At 37.7% G+C, this 20,338-nt stretch overlaps 1 protein-coding gene across 1 annotated transcript; it reads right to left on the reverse strand.

The window, feature by feature from the left end:
* Positions 1 to 357: 357 nt before the first annotated feature.
* On the reverse strand, positions 358 to 17,926 carry C4H3orf33 (chromosome 4 C3orf33 homolog). The gene is made up of 5 exons (XM_065876984.1): positions 17,813 to 17,926; positions 15,913 to 15,972; positions 8,308 to 8,455; positions 3,046 to 3,206; positions 358 to 759 (listed from the first exon to the last, which is right to left on the reverse strand). The coding sequence occupies exons 1-5, from the start codon at positions 17,924 to 17,926 to the stop codon at positions 358 to 360; spliced, it is 885 nt and encodes a 294-aa protein (XP_065733056.1).
* Between the last annotated feature and the right edge of the window lie 2,412 nt (positions 17,927 to 20,338).

The raw sequence follows: 20,338 nt of genomic DNA on the forward strand, positions 1-20,338 counted from the left end.
TACTCTCTTTAGACAAAAGTTAAATATGGCTGCCCAAAATGACTAAAATAATACAATGGCCAATAGTTAAACTCTCTCTTCATATATTATCACTACATGTATATCGCCCTCAACCTGGTAACTTTTTATAGAGCGTTTCATTTTTCCTAAAAGGATATTACATTAATCACAATTTATTTAAATTATTCTGATATTACATTTATAAGAATCATCTCTTAAATATTTAAATACATTAGAATGCAACTTTGATCATTTGGGGAAATTTCCCATTTCACCTCAATGAAAAATATTCATTATATTTATCCATTATATTTTATTCTTTTTGGAGTAGGTCACCTCCAGATCTCTTGGAATATTTCATCCTTTTCTACGAAAGTGTATGCGACTCAGAAGTTCTCTGAACTTCAGTATTAAGGAGTAGTTATTCATGTTTTCTTTCCATGTTTTATAAGTCCTTCTAAATTTGTCATAATAACTTTCTTTTTTCAAGTTGAAATCTGATCCAAATTTTTTTAAATAACTGTCTTTTTTCCATATTTCTCTCCAGGAACCTTTGAATTTTTCCAAATAACTTTCTTTTTCAGATTCTTCCTTCCATATTCCTTCTCCTTTTTTTAAGGCTATTAATTCAGCTTTAAGTAAGTTTCTGTGAATTCTCCAATAGATTTTAGAATCATAATTTAGCCCTTTAACGAGAACAGTTTTGCCAAGGCCTCTTCTCAAAATTTCTTCATTCAGACTCACACTAAAGTATCTACCCTTGAATAAAAAAATAACACAAGCCAATTATTTAATAAAGTTACTAGCATACCTGTAACACTTTATTTACTTTAAAATCAGTCATTCTGCAACTTGAGTCCTCCAAATAAAAGTCAAAAATATAAATGCAAAAGGGTCCTTAAGAGCTTAAAACAGTTAATGCTAAATCCAAGAATTTCATTACTAGAAGAGACCATTGCTCAAAGACAATTCACTCTTTTATAACATATAGTTCTCCACAGGCTCACTGGTCTCCTACCCAAAAATGTGCAGAAGCAATAAAGCACGAAAAGGGTTTTTTGGTTTTATTGTTGTCGTTTGGAGGGGAAATGGAGCACACACCAGATAGGTAAAGTGACAGGAGGCCATAGCAAAAGAGAAACCAAAGAAAAGTAACGAAACTAAAAAGTAGACAAATGCAAAATGAAATGAATCATCACTGAACTGTTAATTTAGGTTCACAAGTCCAGTGTTTGAGGAAGGCACTGGCATGTAAATACATTTTTAAAAGATGTCCCATAAAATAATGAACATAAAAATAGTCCTGGCCCTTGAATCTTCACCCTTCAGGAAATTTCATTCATACCTCACTGCCTAATGAAACCAGATAAATGGGATTTTTTTTTTTTCTCGCTAATTTACAGTGTAAAGGAGATCCTGCTTAGCTATTTCCATAGTCCTTGTGGGATTTTAACTTAACAAGGTTAATTTTAACAAAGTATTAGTAATTTTGTAGCTTCATTAGACAAGTAATTCACAGTTAAATTTTTTTAATGTGAAAACTAAAAATTTTAAGTAGGAAACATTTTCTAAGACTATATAAAGGAATAAAGTAACATTTTGTTCCTTTAAATGCAATAACTTTTGGTACATGATGATAAGCGGCTAAGAAATATAGTTTTAAAGGGATTATCATATTTGTCTCAATGTTTTAAATTTAATGAGCTGAACCAAAATAAAAATAATTAAAATTCAACCTCACACTACAGTAAAATTCAACAGAAGTAAATTACCGAAATAGCATAAAGCATAATTTGGTCACCTTCTAGGAAAGAGTATAAGGTAAAGACAGATAATGTAAAGTGTGGGCTCAGAAGCCAGGAAGAGCTGGGCTTGAATACCGGTTCTTCTACTTGGTTACCCGGAGTCCCCCCCGTAAATGGGAATAAAATTATTCCATAGGGGGGTTTTGAGGATAAATAATATATACTCCTCAACTGAAAAGAGAAGTTAATATTTTTGTAAGGCCTTTGGGATCTTTTATATACTTTTGTATTATCAACTTAGTCAAGTGTAAGATGCTTCAACCAATCAGTATTGGATAATTCTTATTTTGAAAGAACTGAATGTGATCTGGACATGCAAAAATTAATGGATTTCACTAGGTGCTCTATTAATAATTCACAAAGCTTTAATAATTAAAATAGTTACAATTCTAATCACTTTAATGTGAGGTTATTTTTCTCTTCAGATTATTCTTGTTTGTTACATAATAAGGAACTTTAAAAATAAGAAAAATTACCCTTAATCCTGTTATCATAACATTTCAACTATTTTATTTTTCCATGTTCTTTTTTCAGTAATCGTCCACCAAAAGAAATTTGGAAGAAGGCACATCGAAGGACTCAAGACAGTGACAGGGCAACAGTAATGAAGCTCTCAGGCATCCGCAGTTACAGAATGGCTAATGGCCAGTCATAAAGGTAAGGAAACTCTGAGGCAATGTCTTCAGATGACTGACTACTGATCATGAATAGTATTTAAATAGGCTCAATTTAAATATGCCAGTAGTATTAAATATGCTCAATGTTTTTAGAGTTCAAAGACTTATATGTTAAGACATACCTATCTACAAGGTATTGGACCAGAATGAGCAATATTTACCTTCAGAAAACACCCTTGCTCTTTGCAATTTTCAGTTGACAAGTCGCACTCAACAAGTGGTTTATAATAACAAGTGTGATATAATGTCCATAAAATGTATAAGATACTCCTTAAACTGGCAATGTCCAGAGTCAATAATAATTCGAAGTTTTTTAACTTTTTTAAAATTTTCTATTTTTTCTATAATAAACATATAAACATAATTTTTTCTATAATAAACAAATTTTATAGCAAAATTTATAGATGAAATATCTAGTTCTCTATACATAATCACTGTGAGTCGTACTTTAAAAAGACAAAAAAATTCAGTCTCATTATATATTCAAGGCTCTGATTAATGACGAGTTTATGTATTAAATAATAAGAATAAAATATTGCTAGTTATTTCTTCACACTACTTACCTTATTCACTAAAAGGTAGCAAAAGAGTGCTGAATTCTCCTTTCCAAGAAGTTGGAACCATACTACTTGGGAAGGTTTTAGCTCTTTTTGTAACCACACCTTCCCAGTTTCAGTGAGTTCTACTCCAGCCAACTTAACCAGCAAAGCACCACACGGCTCTTCTAAAAGGGTTAGGTAGAAGAGAGTTTTAGCTTTAATACCACGTTGCAAAAGCAAATTCCAAAGTCATTTGGGCTCCAAAAAACAACTGGATATATTATGTTTATTTATAAATACCCAGACTATCTAGATATAGATCCATTCATTTCTATAGTCAACCTGTCTTTTAAAACAATACAAGTATGTAACAGATGGAAATTTCAAAAACTCATTTCAGTAAGATCCAGAACAGGATGTGGGGTTTAACCAATTTACCTTTTTATAAAAAATGTGCCAGATTTGGGCTTCCCTGGTGGCGCAGTGGTTGGGAGTCCGCCTGCCGACGCAGGGGACACGGGTTCGTGCCCCGGTCTGGGAAGATCCCACGTGCCGCGGAGCGGTTGGGCCCGTGGGACGTGGCTGCTGGGCCTGCGCGTCCGAAGCCCGTGCTCCGCGGCGGGAGAGGCCCGCGTACCGCAAAAAAAAAAAAAAAAAAAAAAAAAAAAATCTGCCAGATTTATTTCTCTGCACACATACACGTAATGCTACAAGATATGTCGTTCAATAATATAAGCTCCTACGACCAATAGGACTGTATAAACTGCGTTTTCACTTAATGTACTGAGGATATTTTCCCATCTCAATAAATATTGATTAATATCAACATTATTTTTTTAATATACATTTTACAAAACTGACTTCCAGACAGGATTTTATCAATTTATTACCCAAGTAACATAGTGATAAGAAAGTCTGGGCAAACTCTTGATAAAATTTTAACCAATTAAACTTTAATAACAGGATTTTATTGCAGAAAAAGTTTATAACTTTCCATAAAGGATAATGGCTGACAAAAAAAAATCTTAATGACTTTTTTGAAAGAAATTATACATTTAACATATGTTAAACTCTTATACAAGTAGCTGAAAGTATAAAGTTAAGTTCATTTAATTACTAGGGAAAAAGTAATACTTGAGTTCAGGAAGATATCCTAGAAGCTTGCCACAATATTATCTGATGATAGAAAAACATTTTCTTTAGGGCATGGGTTCTTGAAATCTGTCCTAGAGTTTCAGTTCGATAAGTATCAAAAGGTGTAAGTAGGATTATTTCCTTAGAAAAATCTGTGACACAGTAAATACATAAATTAGATTACGGCAGAACATATAATAAAGACTAGATGAATTTAAATCATTGGTACATAATGAGTTGAGGGAAGCTTGAAGATTCTGAGGTCTCTCTTCAATCCTTTAATGCTGCCATCAACACCAGCTGTCTTCCAATAAAACATCCTCTAGTCTTTAAGACCAAAATTTTTGGGACCAAAAACATGAATTTAAGTCAACACTATCAACCTGAAGTATTAATGTCCTAATTCTTCACTTCACAAAAGGTCATTGGGATTCCTTTAAAATTAGCAATTCCCCATTAAGCATTTAAAATATGATGCGGCCAATAAAAATTTAAAAATAAATCTTCCAAGAACTAATCTACTGAATAAGGTTAGTTATATACATCATATATTTCTGCCCAAACAGTTGAGGTTTTTTTGAAAAAGGAGATGCAACTTTTAATGCTTATGATGTCTAACTTTAGCTTTGTGTGAATCCTTCTATCTTACCAGCTCTTCAACAAATCTTTTATGCACATATTTTAAAAAAGCCTCATTCATACTGTACTGGATGACACAGATGATGCCAAAGGTTATAAGGGGACAGCAACATGGGCTCCAGTGGAAGAGCCCAAGAGCAGGACTTGGGTTTTGCAGAATGAACAGAGAGGCAGGAGGAGGAAGAGGAAGTGAGTATGTCAAGTAAGGGAAAGACCATGGGCAACTGGAAAAAATGGCAGACATAAGATGAATATGGAAGCAAATCACCACTAAGGAGTTTGCTATATTTCTGTTCCATCAGATGGGTCGGAAACTTCATAACTAAATATTCTTAAGGTTTTTATAAAGATAGTACATGATAGAAAAACAACTGATTTATACCCTCAATTTAGAAAACATTATAAGTGAATTCATGACAATGGACAATTTCACGAGACAGGAGTATCACATACGTCAAAAAGATTATTTTTTACCATCCCTGGATAGAAGAAGCTTTGAGTAATATCCTCACTAGACTGCAGGTTTTGTGACTACTGTAGGATCACATCCATTGTTTGCCACTATATACTGAGACTGTGACAAAACAGCAGGCATTCACTAAACATTTATTGAAGAAATGAAGTGTCCTAAGAGTTCCGCTTCATAAAAATTTTCAGCTCTGTGTGTGTTTGCCTCCTCATCATACACACCAAAGAGCATGGAAGGAAGGGATATCACAGAATAGTCATGAGGAAGGAGTCTTGGAAATATTATAATTCTCTTATTTGATGGTGGTGGAAACCATAAGCCAAAACTAGAAATAGAACACAAGCTCTCCACGCCAATACACATTCTACTACACCACACAGACTCTACTCTGATGTAGTTTTCTGAGCTAAATCTTTTTGGTTAGAATGGCCTTAACTTGGGGAGCCTGAATCCTAGCCTTCCTTACAATAAAATCAAAAGTCCATCCCTGGGACTTCCCTGGTGGCGCAGTGGTTAAGAATCCTCCTGCCAATGCAGGGGACATGGGTTCGATCCCTGGCCCAGGAAGATCCCACATGCTGCAGAGCAACTAAGCCCATGCGCCACAACTACTGAGCCTGCGCGCCACAACTACTGAAGTCCGCACTCCCCAGAGCCCACATGCTGCAACTATTGAGCCCACGCACCACAGCTACTGAAGCCCACATGCTCTAGGGCCAACGTGCCACAACTTCTGAGCCCATGTGCTACAACTACTGAAGCCTGCGCACCTCGAGCCTGTGCTCCGCAACAAGAGAAGCCACCGCAACGAGAAGCCCGCGTACCGCAATGAAGAGTAGCCCCTGCTCACCACAACTAAAGAAAGCCTGTGTGCAGCAACAAAGACCAATGCAGCCAAAAAAACTAATTAATTTAAAAAATAAAAAATAAAAAAAATAAAAGTCCATCCCTATCTTACAGGCCAGGTAGTAAAAATAGTGAAAGGAAAATAAGGAGCTTTCAATTAACAGCTATTTTTAAATGAAAAAGATTATGCTGTAACATCTTATTATATCAGTCAAAATAGTGCTTGGAAAGCAAACTTCTAGTTCTACAACCATTTTATAAGCAAACAGGTTTAACAAATGAAAATGCAAAATGATCTCTTTAACATCAACAATTTATGTCAGTTACAAAAAGTATTAACACTACCGTTACATTTGTACTGGTTATCATCTGTTGGGACGAATAAGACATGTCTGTTTCTTTAACTTTTGCATCTGTATACATAAAGTTGTGGACTGGGTAGCAGAAAATCTGTTTTCTACCTTTGATTTCATCAACTGTTAGGTAGATGGCTTCATACATGGCCTTTAAATTCTATAGGAAATATTTAAATAAGTGGGGGAGAAAAGTAAGTTTCCTTTCAGCTCTAAAATTTTGATTGCTCGTACCAACTTGATAAACATTTTTATTTGATGTGAAACCCATTAATAACAATATGTGTATATGGCAATTAGAGTGCTGTGGCATTGCTCGACTTCTGGGGCAGATTCCCACTGAATACCATCCCTGAAGTTGTGCGATGTACAGCCTGGACAATCACAAGTGATGACCTTGCTGTCTAAGCACTAAAGAATCATCACTATTTCAGACAGGAGAGATTTAAATTATTGTAGCTTTATTACAACAACTAAGAAGGTAGAGGACTCATGAAGTATAAACCATGCTTAGAGCTGAAATGGTCATTAAATGGCCATTAAATGGCCAAATAAACATCTCAGGTATCTTTCTTTAGGGAAAAATACTGTTTGATTTGTTAAAGAAGTCAATCATTTCAGGTATGTCTGGGGAAAAAAAATTAATCTTATTCCTTTGCAGCCCTATCTAATTGAACAGAGTGATATTCATTCATCTGAGGCTAAAGAAATAAGAATCCCTTTCTTCAAAACAGTAAAATAATATTAAGAAGATCTTTAAATATAACTCAGTTAATTCATTTGACAAATTTTGCCAAGTCTCTGCTGGCTAACAATTATTTTTCTAGGGACTGTGAATAATGAGATAGATAAGAAAAGTTCCCTGCCCACCAGGGGCTCACAGTTTAATAGAAGGATATAAACCTAGATATATAATTACAGGAAAATGTGTTTCAGTACTTTAATTGCAGTGTGTATAAATTGCTTGGGGGACAGGAAAGAAAGAGGCTAATTCTGCTTGGGAGTTAAGGAGAGCTTCACAGAAGAGCTGACATTTGAGCTAGATCCTAAAGAATCCACAGGAGCCAAGTCACTCTGGGCAAAGAACTATGCCCAGGGCATGAGAACACATGGAAGCAGCAGGCATGTCTGTGTGGCTGGGGGCTTTGCCATGAAGCAGGGAGAAATGGGAATTGCAGCAGCAAAGCTATGGACTCTGCCCAGCTCTCCAGCCTTCTTTGGTGTCTCTTGTCCCCTTTCTCCCTATGCCCTGGCCAGACGAGCCTTCACGTGCTTACCAAAAGAGCCAACTCATCCCCACACATATCCTTCCTAGCCAGCCCCCTCCCATTCTTCGGGTATCTGATTAAATAGCAACTCCTCAGTGAGGCCTTCTCTGACTACTATATATGTAGGTTTGCCCTTCATACAACCTCCAATAATTCTCATCCTATACCCTGACCCTCTTCTTCATAGCTCTTAGGACAATTTTTCATTTGTCTGTTGCCCATCTTCCACCTGTACTATAAGCTCCAAGGGGTAGAGTGGTCTTGTTTATTTCACTCCGCACGTATGGCTAGCATAGGACCTAGAACATAACATGTGCTCAATATTTGTGGAATAAATGCTTGAATGCCTGAATGAACGACTGAGTGGTTGGATGAGAAAAGGAGGGAAGGAAGAAAAGAAATCTAGAGCCAAATTAAATAGTTCTTGTATGTAAGTCAAGAATTTGGACTTTCCCTCATAGACAATGGAAAGTTACTAAAAATTAAAATGACTTTTTTTTTGCTATTTTTAAAATAACTTCTAATAAAGGAACATTAAAATAGTTATTTAGTGTTATTATTTTTGCACCTTACTTACTTCTCCATGAAGATATAATAGGTAAAGTAATGGGAATATGTTCAATCTCTAAACCATTCTCGGTTATTCGGCGTAGTCGTCCTCGTAGTTTAACATTCCTTCTTATAAATTCTACTGGAATATCTGAAGGACTTGTGAATTTTGATGTCTGCTGATTTACAAGGAGAAAAATATAACATTTTATTACCATTTTCACATTAAAATTAAGCATGTCAAATTCTCTAAACATTTTAAAGAAGATATAACCACTGGAAATTTTTTATTTGGTTCTTAATTTTATATTAAAATTTTAATAAGATTTAACACAAAGTGTTTATGGGAACATTATTTAGAAATATTTACTCATTATTTTACTATTTCAAGCTACTATATAGAGAACATTAAACAGACTCCTAATTTCTAAAAGCCTACATCCTCCAAATATGACACAATCCATCAAAAAGCAGTGAGTCTAAACATGGCACCACACAAATCTGGCTAAATAGTCACTATCCTGTACTATAGATGTACCATCTATTCATGCAGGTACTGCTGGGAGAACCTAACCAAAACTGAGGCAAGTTAAATTTGACTACTAATCAACAAGGTTTTTTCCCTTATTTTTTATCTTATAGGAGAAAAAGGCCCCTCCCAAAAGGCCAACATTAGGAATTTATTTAAATACCTAACACCTTGGAGTTAGTCAACATTTTATACCTGTGTCTTCCATATTAACAGTACTATAGAGATAACCTTAATTCATAATCATGGCTGGGTGAGAACCTCATACAGGCAGAAGGATAAATGAATACCCAACTTCCTAAGATAGTAAAGTTGGTCTAAACATTAAAAAAATTTTTTTCAAACAAGAAAAATATTGTAGCAGACAAATCCAGAACGTGGAACGTTAAAAATGGGATAAATGACTTGGTTACTCTAACAAATCAATGGAGTAAAGGGGAAAAAATGGGGGTGGGGTTCTAGACTGTTATAAAATAAATGAGTCATAAGAGATATAACAAACAAACGCAATATATGAACCATTTGAATCCTGATTCGAACAGATCATCTATTGAAAAAAGACACCACTGAGACAATCAAGGAACTCTTAATATGGTCTGGGTATTAGATGATGCTAAGGGGTTATTAATTATCTTAGATGTGATAATGTTCTAGGACAGACGGACACTGTGAGTCTCCTGATGCGACACAACAGGAAGCAGTATACACCGTCACCTTCTTGTTCACACTAAATCTACCAAGGAAACACAAATCTAGACTGTGGGACATTCTCTAAGACAAGTGGCTTGGGCTCTTCAAAAATGGCAGTGTCATGACAGACAAAAATTAAACATAAAGTGGGGTAAAAGTCTAGATTAAAGGAGACTAAAGAGACATGACAACTAAATACAGTGTGTGATCCTGGGCTGAACCTTAGACTGGGCAAAAAACAGCTACAAAGGATATTTTCAGAAGATAAATATGAATATGAACTGGATTTTAGATATTACTGTAAAAATATTAAATTTATTAGCTGTGATATTAATGTGACTATGTAGGAAAATATCCCTGCTCTTAGGAAGTACACTAGGAAGTCCTTATGGGACAAGTTCCATCATGTCTGCAACTTGCTTTCAAATGGTTTCACTGAGGGAGAGAGAGAAAGCACAACCATGGCAAAAATGTTAACAACTGGTGAATCTAGATAAAAAGGAGGTGACTGCTTTTTCTGGAGAAAACACTGTGAGGAAAAAGATTCTGAAGATATGTATTGTCAGCATTCATTCAAGAATGTGGAATATGCAGAACATAAACAAAAGGGAAGAGAAATCCTAAATCAAACACACAGGAAAAGTTTGAGTGAGTCACCTGACAGACGGTGTCTATGAAAAGTTTATGGGAAAGACACAGAAATGTGGGCTAAACATCCACATAGATGGCTCCCAATATGGTTCTGTGACATCCCTAGGGTAGCACTGATGAGTTAATGTCAATGGGAGGGGCACTCTAGGAGTAAGCCACAGGGCTCTGACCTGGATCCTCTCCTGTTTAATATGATCACCAGTGACTTGAATGAGAGCATAAGGATCGAACATCAGCAGGTCTGATGCTTGGAAGGGTATGAATACTAAGTCGGAGTTAGTATTTTAAAAGATCCTGACAGGGCTTCCCTGGTGGCGCAGTGGTTGAGAGTCCGCCTGCCGATGCAGGGGACATGGGTTCGTGCCCTGGTCCGGGAAGATCCCACATGCCGCGGGGCGGCTGGGCCCGTGAGCTGTGGCCGCCGAGCCTGCACATCTGGAGCCCGTGCTCCGCAACAGGAGAGGCCACAACAGTGAGAGGCCCACGTACCGCAAAAAAAAAAAAAAAAAAAAATCCTGACAATTAGAATGAATAGCTACAACATAAAAGTCTGCCCCTGTATCCTCCCAAACTAAAGGATAGAAGAGAATAAAGCAGTATATATGGAAAAGATTTACAGGTTTTAGTTAATTGTGAACTCAAAATGAGTGAAAATGTGACAAGGCTGCCAAAAACAAAAAGTGCAAACTCCCTCTCCTCTTTGCCCAGCCCCCCCCCCCCCCACAACTCCCCTCTGCAAAGTTCCACCCAAAGCAACATTATTAGAAGCAGGATCCAGAACAAGAGAGGTGAGGGAAAGAATACTCTAAATCAGGCTCTAAGTGGAATCTATCTGGCTGTTCTGGGTGTCATATTTCATAAAAGACTTCACTGAACTGGAACAAAGCCAGAAGAGGAGAAAAAAGATGGTAAAGAGCCTGGAAACTACATCACCTGAGAAAACCAAGAGTATTTTGCCCAAGGAAGCAAGACTTAGAAGGAGTAGAGAGGGACATTAAAGATGTCTTCAACTACTACAGGTCCATCCTTTAAATTCTGAGGTGTTTTCATTAAAGGATACACATAAAAGGGCAAAAGTGTGCCTTGATGTTTGGAGTTTTGGAAGTTATTAAGGAGCTAGGGGAGGAAATGGAAAAACGTAGAACCCAATGTTCTACTTTCACGAAGCTCACAGTCTATGTGAAGAACCTCTAAAGGCAGATTCCACTGCATCTACCTCATGATGGGAGGAATCCAATAATCCCTCAACAGCCAAAAGTTCAGTGCAGCATTTCTGTGACACAGAAGGCATCATCTGGAAGAGGAAAAGACAATATGCATAAAACCAGAATACAACTATAGAGCAACACATGAATAGGCTTAATATAAAGTGTAAGTGCTAAAGGGTCAAAATGGAAAGGATAGGAACACCTGAGGAAGACATCTTTCAACAAAAAAATCCTGAGTTTGTGATAAACACAGCCTGCTCTCCGGAGCAGGCAGAAAGATGATCCCACTAACAAGGGTGCTATGCCCAAGCTTCAGAGGGTGAAGGGCATGTCCTGAAGGCAAACAGACAAAAGCTGGAAGCATCGCAGTGAAGAGAAAATAATAAGGGTTTTAAATTCAGGAAGATGTCATATGAAATCCAGTTCTGCCATGTACTAGCTGGATGATCTTGTCAGAGTTATTTCTCTGACCATCCGTCTCCTCATCTATAAAAGTTAGGCATAAGAATACCTCTATCACAGAATTATTTTACCTATTAAATGAAATTATATATATAAAGGGCTCAGCACAGTACCAAACTTAATAATCTTTTTTATTTTTTAAATACGAAATTTGGAATTGTCAATCTGTAACTGAAAGAATATGAGAAACTGATAAACTCTCAAAGGGAAGAAGAAGGAGAGAAAACCAGCAATCCAAAAAGAAAGCTGGAGAGAAATTATCAAGGCTCCTTGTGGCAAGATATCAATGCAACATCCATTCCCAAACCCATTCTCCCTTGCCAACATGCTCTGTATGGGGTGGAAAAGCCAAACGGCCACTTGCCCAGCCTACTTTCCCCAGCTAGAGGTGGCCATGTGAGAAAAGGATGTGAGCAAAAGTCTACAGAGGGCTTCCGGGAACATTTTTGCTTTTTGCATAAAAGGAAAAGATGTGGCTGGCACCTTCCTTCCTTTTTCCTCTCCTCCTGCCTTGAGCAGCCTGCTATAGCAGCCATCTGTGCCATGAGGAAAGGCAAGGAAAATCAGACGGACCTAAATTCTATGTTACTGAGTCGGGGAAGCAATGCTAGCAGCCTCTAACCTCCAAACTTCTTGTGACCTGAGAAAAATCAACTTTTTAATTGGTTAAGCCACTGTTGATTGGGGTTTCTCTTATTTCTAGCTAAACATCTCCAACTGTTCTATAACAGAGTTTTTTATCCCCTAATGTTCCAATGTTCTTTTTCTCTTCCTTAGTCTGCTCTTCTCATCACTATTATCAAAAACCATGAAATCTAAGAAAAAGACACCAAACTTAAGTCTAAAATAAATAACGTCATAACTATATATATATATATCAACATCATTGAATAATTTGCAGAAGTCAATGACGTACCTAACATAAGCAGGATTAGGACATGAAAGTCAATGAGAAAAAAAAAAAAGAATTAAAGTCAGTGAGAATAAAAGTGAACATAATAAACAGTAACACACTCTGCTTTTTTTTTTTTTTTGCGGTACGCGGGCCTCACTGTTGTGGCCTCTCCCGTTGCGAAGCACAGGCTCCGGACGCACAGGCTCAGGGTCCACGGCTCACGGGCCTAGCCGCTCCGCAGCATGTGGGATCTTCCCGGACCGGGGCACGAACCCATGTCCCCTGCATCGGCAAGCAGACTCTCAACCACTGCGCCACCAGGGAAGTCCGTCACACACTGCTTTTAATATTACCAAAGTGAAGTACTGAACTATATACTAAAAATAACGAAAAACTTACAATGATCTCTAATTGATTCATGTGTTTTTTTAAGGGCTAATAAGAGAAATGATCCCTCAGCACTATTTTCCCTATAACTCTTAATCAGATAATTTAATATTTTGGCAATTTTGGAAACTTCAAAATACAGATATGTCATGGAATGTAGAGATATAAGAAAATGAAAAAAGTAGAACGAAAAGAACTAAAGTTTCAAAAGCTCCATTCTAGAAGAATATACATAGGCTAAAAATGAATGACTTACAAAATCATGGAGGTGTTATAAGAAAGAGCCTATTAAATATAAGGTTAAAAATGAGTTCAAGCCCCCCCACCCCAAAAAAGACAGCCACTTCAATAAATGGTGCTGGGAAGACCGGACAGCTACATGTCAAAGAGTGAAACTGGACTACACTCCATGCACAAAAATAAATTCAAAATGGATTAAAGACTTAAACGTAAGGCCTGAACTAGAATAAAACACAGGCAGTATGCTCTTTGCCATCAGTCTTATCAGTACTTTTTTGGATATGCCTCCTCAGGCAAAGGAAACAAAAGTGAAAATAAACAAATGGGACATCAAACTTAAAAGCTTTTGCACAGTGAAGGAAACTGTCAACAAAACAAATAGGCAGCCTACTGAATTCGAGAAGATATTTACAAGTGATATATCCAATAAGAGCTTAATTTCCAAAATATACAAAGAAGTTATATAATTCAGCATCAAAAAAACAAACAACCCAATTAAAATATGGGCAGAAGACCTAAAGATATATTTTTCCAAAGAAGGTATACAGATGGTCAACAGGCACACGAAAAGATGCTCGACATCACTAATCATCAGGGAAATGCAAATCAAAACCACAATGAGATATCACCTCACACTTGTCCGAATGGCTATTATCATAAAGACAACAAATAACAAAGTGTTGGTGAGGATGTGGAGAAAAGGGAACCCTTGTGAACTGTTGGTGGGAATATAAATTGGTTTTGCCACTATGCAGAACAGTATGGAGGTTCCTCAAAAAATTAAAAATACAACTACCATATAATTGAGCAATTCCACTCCTGGGTATTTGTCCAAAGAAAACGAAAACACTAATTTGAAAAGATATATGTACTCACATGTTCACTGCAGCATCATTTACAGTGGCCAAGATATGGAAGCAACCTAAATGCCTATCGATAGATGAATGGATAAAGAAGATGTGGTATGTATATATACAATGGAATATTACTCAGCCATAAAAAAGAATGGAATCTTGCCACTTGCAACAACATGGAAGGACCTAGAGGGTATTATGCTAAATGAATAAGTCAGACAGAGAAAGACAAATACTGTATGATTTCACTTACACGTGGACTCTGAAACATAAATGAACAAATGCAACAAAACAGAAACACAGTCATACATACAGAGAACAAACAGTTGGTTGCCAGAGGGGAGGGGAGTGAGGGAAGGAAAGAAATAGGTAAGGGAGATAGGACTAGGAGATAAACTTCTAGTTACAAAATAAATGAGTCACAGGTATGACGTGTACAGCATGGGGAATTTAGTCAGTAATTATGCAATATCTTTGTATGGTGACATGGTAACTAGACTCGTGGTGATCATTTTGAAATGTATTGAAATATCAAATCACTACGTTGTGTAACAGGAAGTAACACAGTGTTGTAGGTCAATTTTACTTCAAAAACAAACTCATAGAAAAAGATCAGATTTGTGGTTAGGAGAGGTGGGGGTAGGGGAAGGGGGAACTTGGAAGGTACAAACTTCTAGTTATAAGATAAACAAGTACTAGGGATGTAATGTTCAACATGATTAATATAATGAACACTGCTGTAAGTTATCTATGAAAGTGGTTGAGAGAGGAAATTCTAAGACTTCTCATCACAAGAAAAAAAATTTTTTTTTCTATTTATTTAATTTCATATCTATATGAGATGATGGATGTTCACTAAATTTACTGTGGTGATCATTTCATGAGGTATGTAAGTCAAATCATTATGCTGTACATCTTAAACTTATACTTTCACTGTATGTCAATTACCTCAGTTTAAAAAGATGAGTGCAAGGCACTAAAACAAAAAGAAGGGAAAAGAGAGACAAAAGTTTTGAAATTGGTGTCTGGGTGAAAAGGCAACAGTTGGAAAAGATATAGTATGATAAAGTAATGGGGTATAGTCAATGATAATACAAAACAATATAGAGATAAGTGTAGGAAATAAATATATATAGAAGCAATATATCCATCGCAGTTGGATGACACATGACACTGACACTGAACATGACACTGAAATTACATCCTATGATAACAATAAAGTGTATTAAAAAATACTTGTAAATCTTGAATTATCAAATGGATTTCCACAATGTCTATTATTAATACATTTTTGAAAGGGCAAAAAAATACACTAAATGAAAGCATAAATTATTTAGTTCTAAGGGACATAATTCAACGGCGATTTAAATTTAATACCACCATAGGAAACACTTTTGACTGTTTTCAACATCTGAAATGCAAATTTAGTGGTTACACCATTCTAGCAAATTAAATCCTTTTCAGATTCCTTTTTAAGCAGGAAGAAAAATAATTATGGAAATACAGGCTGTGCAATTACTTTCCATAAAATCCTGTGGATGTGTTACTTTTAAACCAACATCTTAAAATATGTTCATTGTTCTAAAATACTATTTAAAAGCTTCTAATATGAATAACAAAATGATACACTGCTTGAGATATCATCTTTCTCGTTTGAAGTGAGAAAAATTAACTGTCTGGTGCTTATCATAATGTCTTCTTCATTTTTTTAACTTACCAGTCGAACACTTCTTAGAAGTAACATTACTCCAGCTATGGCCATTACGGTGCTGATGTTCTTCAAAAAGAGATTTAATGATTAATCCTAATTATTACTCACAATAGTGAAAGTACTAATTAGAAGGCAGAAAAAAAAAATCCTCTCTGTACCTAACTGCCCAAATAAGGCATATCCTTCAACTAAAGGTCCACTTCTTCCAAAAAAACTAACTGCCCACCCGCCCATTAATCTTCCCCTTTTTCTCCAACCAAACTGGCACACACAGTAATTATACACATAATATGGTACTGCTCTCTATTGATTGTATTGCTTTAACCATGAGTTCCCTGAATGCATTAACTAGTCTAATACTTACTTCTTCTGCAAGACCCACAGGAACTCCATAACCCTGAGTCTGCAGGCAGAATTTAAGTATCTGGTAGAAAACTTTATCACCAAAACCTTAAAATATAGCACTTGGGAAATACATGTTGCAAACAGTTGGGAAAAACTTAGCGATACCTTTGAAGTGCTTCGTTTAAACTGAAACAGACCTAAAGGAGTTTAATTAATTTAATAAGGATACTGTAATTCCCTCAACAGTGGTAATCTAACATGCTTTCCTTCAATAAATACAACTAAGCATATAAGAGATGAAGTTGAAAATATACACAAGGGTACATTCTGTGATTGGATTACTTGGAATGAACTATCCATGTGCTTGCTAACTTAACACTGTTTCCTCCCCAGTGCTGATGAGGTTATTTTTTAATTTGTAATAACCAATGCATCTCTTCCTGCTTAACTGGAAGAACCAAGGCCTTGTCAATTAACATATATGTGTGTGCATATTCACATATATATATTGCATTAATGCTACAAATATTTATCTAGCACTTACTAAGTGGCATTTACTACTCTAAGGACTGAGCTGCACTGGTGAGTGAAAACAGACATGGTCCTGGCTCTTGTGCTGCTTGGCTGCAAAGTATTTGCAAAGCTGATGATCCTACTCAATTTCCCAGCAGAATTCAACAAAGTTAATCACTCCATCTGAACACATGCTCTTCACTTGGCTTCCAGGACACCTGGTTTTCCTGATTTTCCTCCTCCTCCCTGTCTGTTCCTTCCTAGTCTTTGCTGACCTCCTTTTCAGGCCCCAAATTCTAAATGTTAGAGAGGCCCCCAGGTCTCAGTTCTAGGGCTTCTTCAGGAGCTTTTCTGACTGGCTCCAAGACGTCATCCAAGCTTTAAATACTACTCAAGGTTTATGCAGCCCATTCCCAAAGTTATATGCCCAGTTCTGATTTCCCTTCAATACATGACTCCTGTCTCCAGTTGCCTAGAACATCTACAGCTACGTTTAGAAGTCTAATGACCATCTTCAAGTTCACTCATCTCCATCTAGAGGTCTCATAGGCATCCTCAAGTTCACACGTGCAAAAAGCTCCCTAGATTTCCCTAACAATTCATTTATCCCAACTCCTCTATATCAGCAATTTCCAACACCATTCACGAAGCAGGCAGCCCCCTTTATTCCTCTCTTTGTTAGAAAGAACGGAATCACCACAATCCTCTCTTGTCTAGTCGCCGAAAATGCAGCCTCCCTCCCCGCCGCCCCTGCCCTTTGTTGGAACTCCAATGGCCTCTCACTGCATTAAAGAAACGAACTCCTCCATTCTCCGCAGGCCTATGGAGTTACGCGCCCTGCTTTGGTGTCTGCCCGGCCCTTCCCAACCGCCCCCGCGGCCCGCACACGCTGCCCTGACCGGACGGCCCTCGAGCTGCTCCCCCGCGGCCTTCCATGCCTCCCCGGCCCGGCAGGTCCGCTGCCCGGGCCTCCCCAGGACGCGTCTCCCTCAGGCTCGCGCCGCGCCGCCCGCGCCCACCACCTGCCCGGCCGGCGGGTCTGCGGTACCCGGACAAGACGCAGGTGGTCGTCTGCCCATTGCGAGATCCACGCCACCACATTGGGCGCCGCTCGATCCCGGTCCGGCGGCGGGGTGCCGGCGGCCGCGGGCCTCCCCGCCATGTTTCCAGCCTCCCGCGAGCCCGCGCCGCCTCTTTGACCGGGCGACAGGGGGCGCCTCTCTCCGCAAGAGGGCGGACGTGTTCGCGTTCCTCCGGCTGGAGGGGAAGCCGTCCAAGCGAACCGCCGGGTCCCCTTCTCCGCAGCCTAGGAGTGGCCGGGGGCAGGCCTCCCAACCCGTAATGAGATATCTTCACAGTGACCCCAGCATTTATGCAGGGTTTTCCCACAGCGCAGGAGCTCTCTGTGATATGGGGACAGGAGCTGCAGAATTCCTGGCCATGCTGATGGGAGATGATCACTTTCAACTCGCTTAACTCACATCTGTGGGTAGCATGTGCCACACAAGAAAGAAAACTGAAGTAGATCATTCCTTACACCTGCTCCCAAATATAACAAGATGCGTATTTCTTATAGTTGAATTGTTGCTTCCTAAGCCAAATATGCTCTAAATCTTTGAACTGTTAATTGATTAAATGTAGGGAGCTGACATATTCCAAAAATCAATACATGGATATTAACTTATTGCGGTAATCATTTTGCAGTATATGCTTATATCAAATCATTATGGTGTACACCTAAAACTAGGAAGTGTTATGTCAATTATATATCAATAAAAAATAAATACAGTTAGTGTATTTTAAAACAAACAAAAATAAGTCACAGTACAGTGCAAATTATATAATATTTATGTAAAAAAAATTGTGTGTCTGAACCATGAAAAGCTGTGCAAGAAACCTGTAACAGGGATTACCCCTGGGAGGAAGGATTTGGGGGTAGGAATGGGAGGGAGGTTTCACTATCTGCCGGCTCTAACAGAACATTTTGCAAAGACAGATATGTTCTGTATCTGCACTGTCCAGTTTCATAGGTAATAGCCACATGTGGCTATTGTGTGCTTGAGATGTAGCTAGTGCAACTAAGGAATTGAATTTTAAATTTTATTAATTTTGATTAATTTACATCATCACAACTGGCTAGTGGCTACCATATTGGACAGTTTTGTTTTACCGTATGCATATATTCCCTTTAAAAGTCAAAATAGAGTATGCTGTATTCCTAATAACACATATTATAAGGATTGCTTCAAGGAATGTATTGCCTGAGTACTATAGTCAATGCAAAGTAAATACAATAGCTAACACTTAGATATTTCTTACTATGTGCCAGGCGCTGTCCTAAATACTTTTCATATATTAACACCTTTGATCCTCATAGCAACTTTATGAAGTAGACACTATTATTAATCTCAGTTTTAAAGAGGAAGTATTTATAGAGTGATTAAGCCAGTAGCCAAGGTCACCCAGCCAAAAAGTGGTGAGCTGGGACGTAGTGCTGGGATTCAACTCAGCCAATTGGCTCAGTATGTGCACTTAACAACACGGACTCCCACAAAGGTAATCAGCTAAATCACATAAATCCTTATAAATTTCCAGTGACGGTACAACCCAAATGATATTGGGGAAAATCCAAAAAAAAGATACACTACAACCAAAATCTTTAATCACTATTTCAAGTAAAAACAAAAGTTCTGTATATTAATAGATTTTGAATAGCTTTAGTTAATAAATGAAAAAATAAGATTATGGGCAATTATGTGCCTAATTCTGCTTCCTTTGCTTTTCCAATGTCCTGTATCTCTTAACTCCTTTCTGCTCCCACTCTCACTGTCCTAGTTGAAGATAACTAGTCTGTTCTCCCTACTTTCCATCCAGTCCTTTTTTTCTGTACCCCAGATATCAGCCACCTGGGTGTCTCTAAGACTTCTCAAAAGGTCCTTCTCAATAATATTTCAGCATCATCCCACTAACCATTGATGTGAGAAGTATAGTGCCTGCCCCAGGATTTCTGCAGATTAACCAGCAATTTAACATTCTCCTGGGGTAGCTCCACCCTTTTACTGCTGGTGACCTCTGAGAACTCACTGGATATGTTGCTTAGGCGAGTAGACAGGTAGGCAGAAAAAGGCACACTTAGATTCTCTGCCCATCCCTTAATTGCCCACAATACCATGGACACAAAGACTGTGTCTATAATGACTTATTGAGGAAAGTTTGATATTAACCAGGTACAATTAGATTTCTAAAAAATCAACTAGATATTAAAGTGAATGTTCCTAGAATCCAAAGAAAAAGGGGGAAAAAACTGAGTGGGACCACTTACAAAAACCCCCCAGTTTCTATCCTTGGCTTCTGAAATCAGGAAATGAGGTAGTAAAACTCTGAAATGTTTGCCTCCTGGGGTTATCACTACAGTCCTTAGCTCTTATTATATGTACATGCACTGTTTACTTTCACTTCAGGGCATTAATCTGGCAATTAAGTCTATGTAAGGAATTTCTGGCAGATCATTGCAAATTATATACAGACAAAATCTTTAATATATTAATATATATTCCTAATTTTAGTCTTTGCG

The sequence above is a fragment of the Phocoena phocoena genome, chromosome 4, assembly GCF_963924675.1.
Source record: "Phocoena phocoena chromosome 4, mPhoPho1.1, whole genome shotgun sequence".
NCBI classification, from domain to species: domain Eukaryota; kingdom Metazoa; phylum Chordata; class Mammalia; order Artiodactyla; family Phocoenidae; genus Phocoena; species Phocoena phocoena.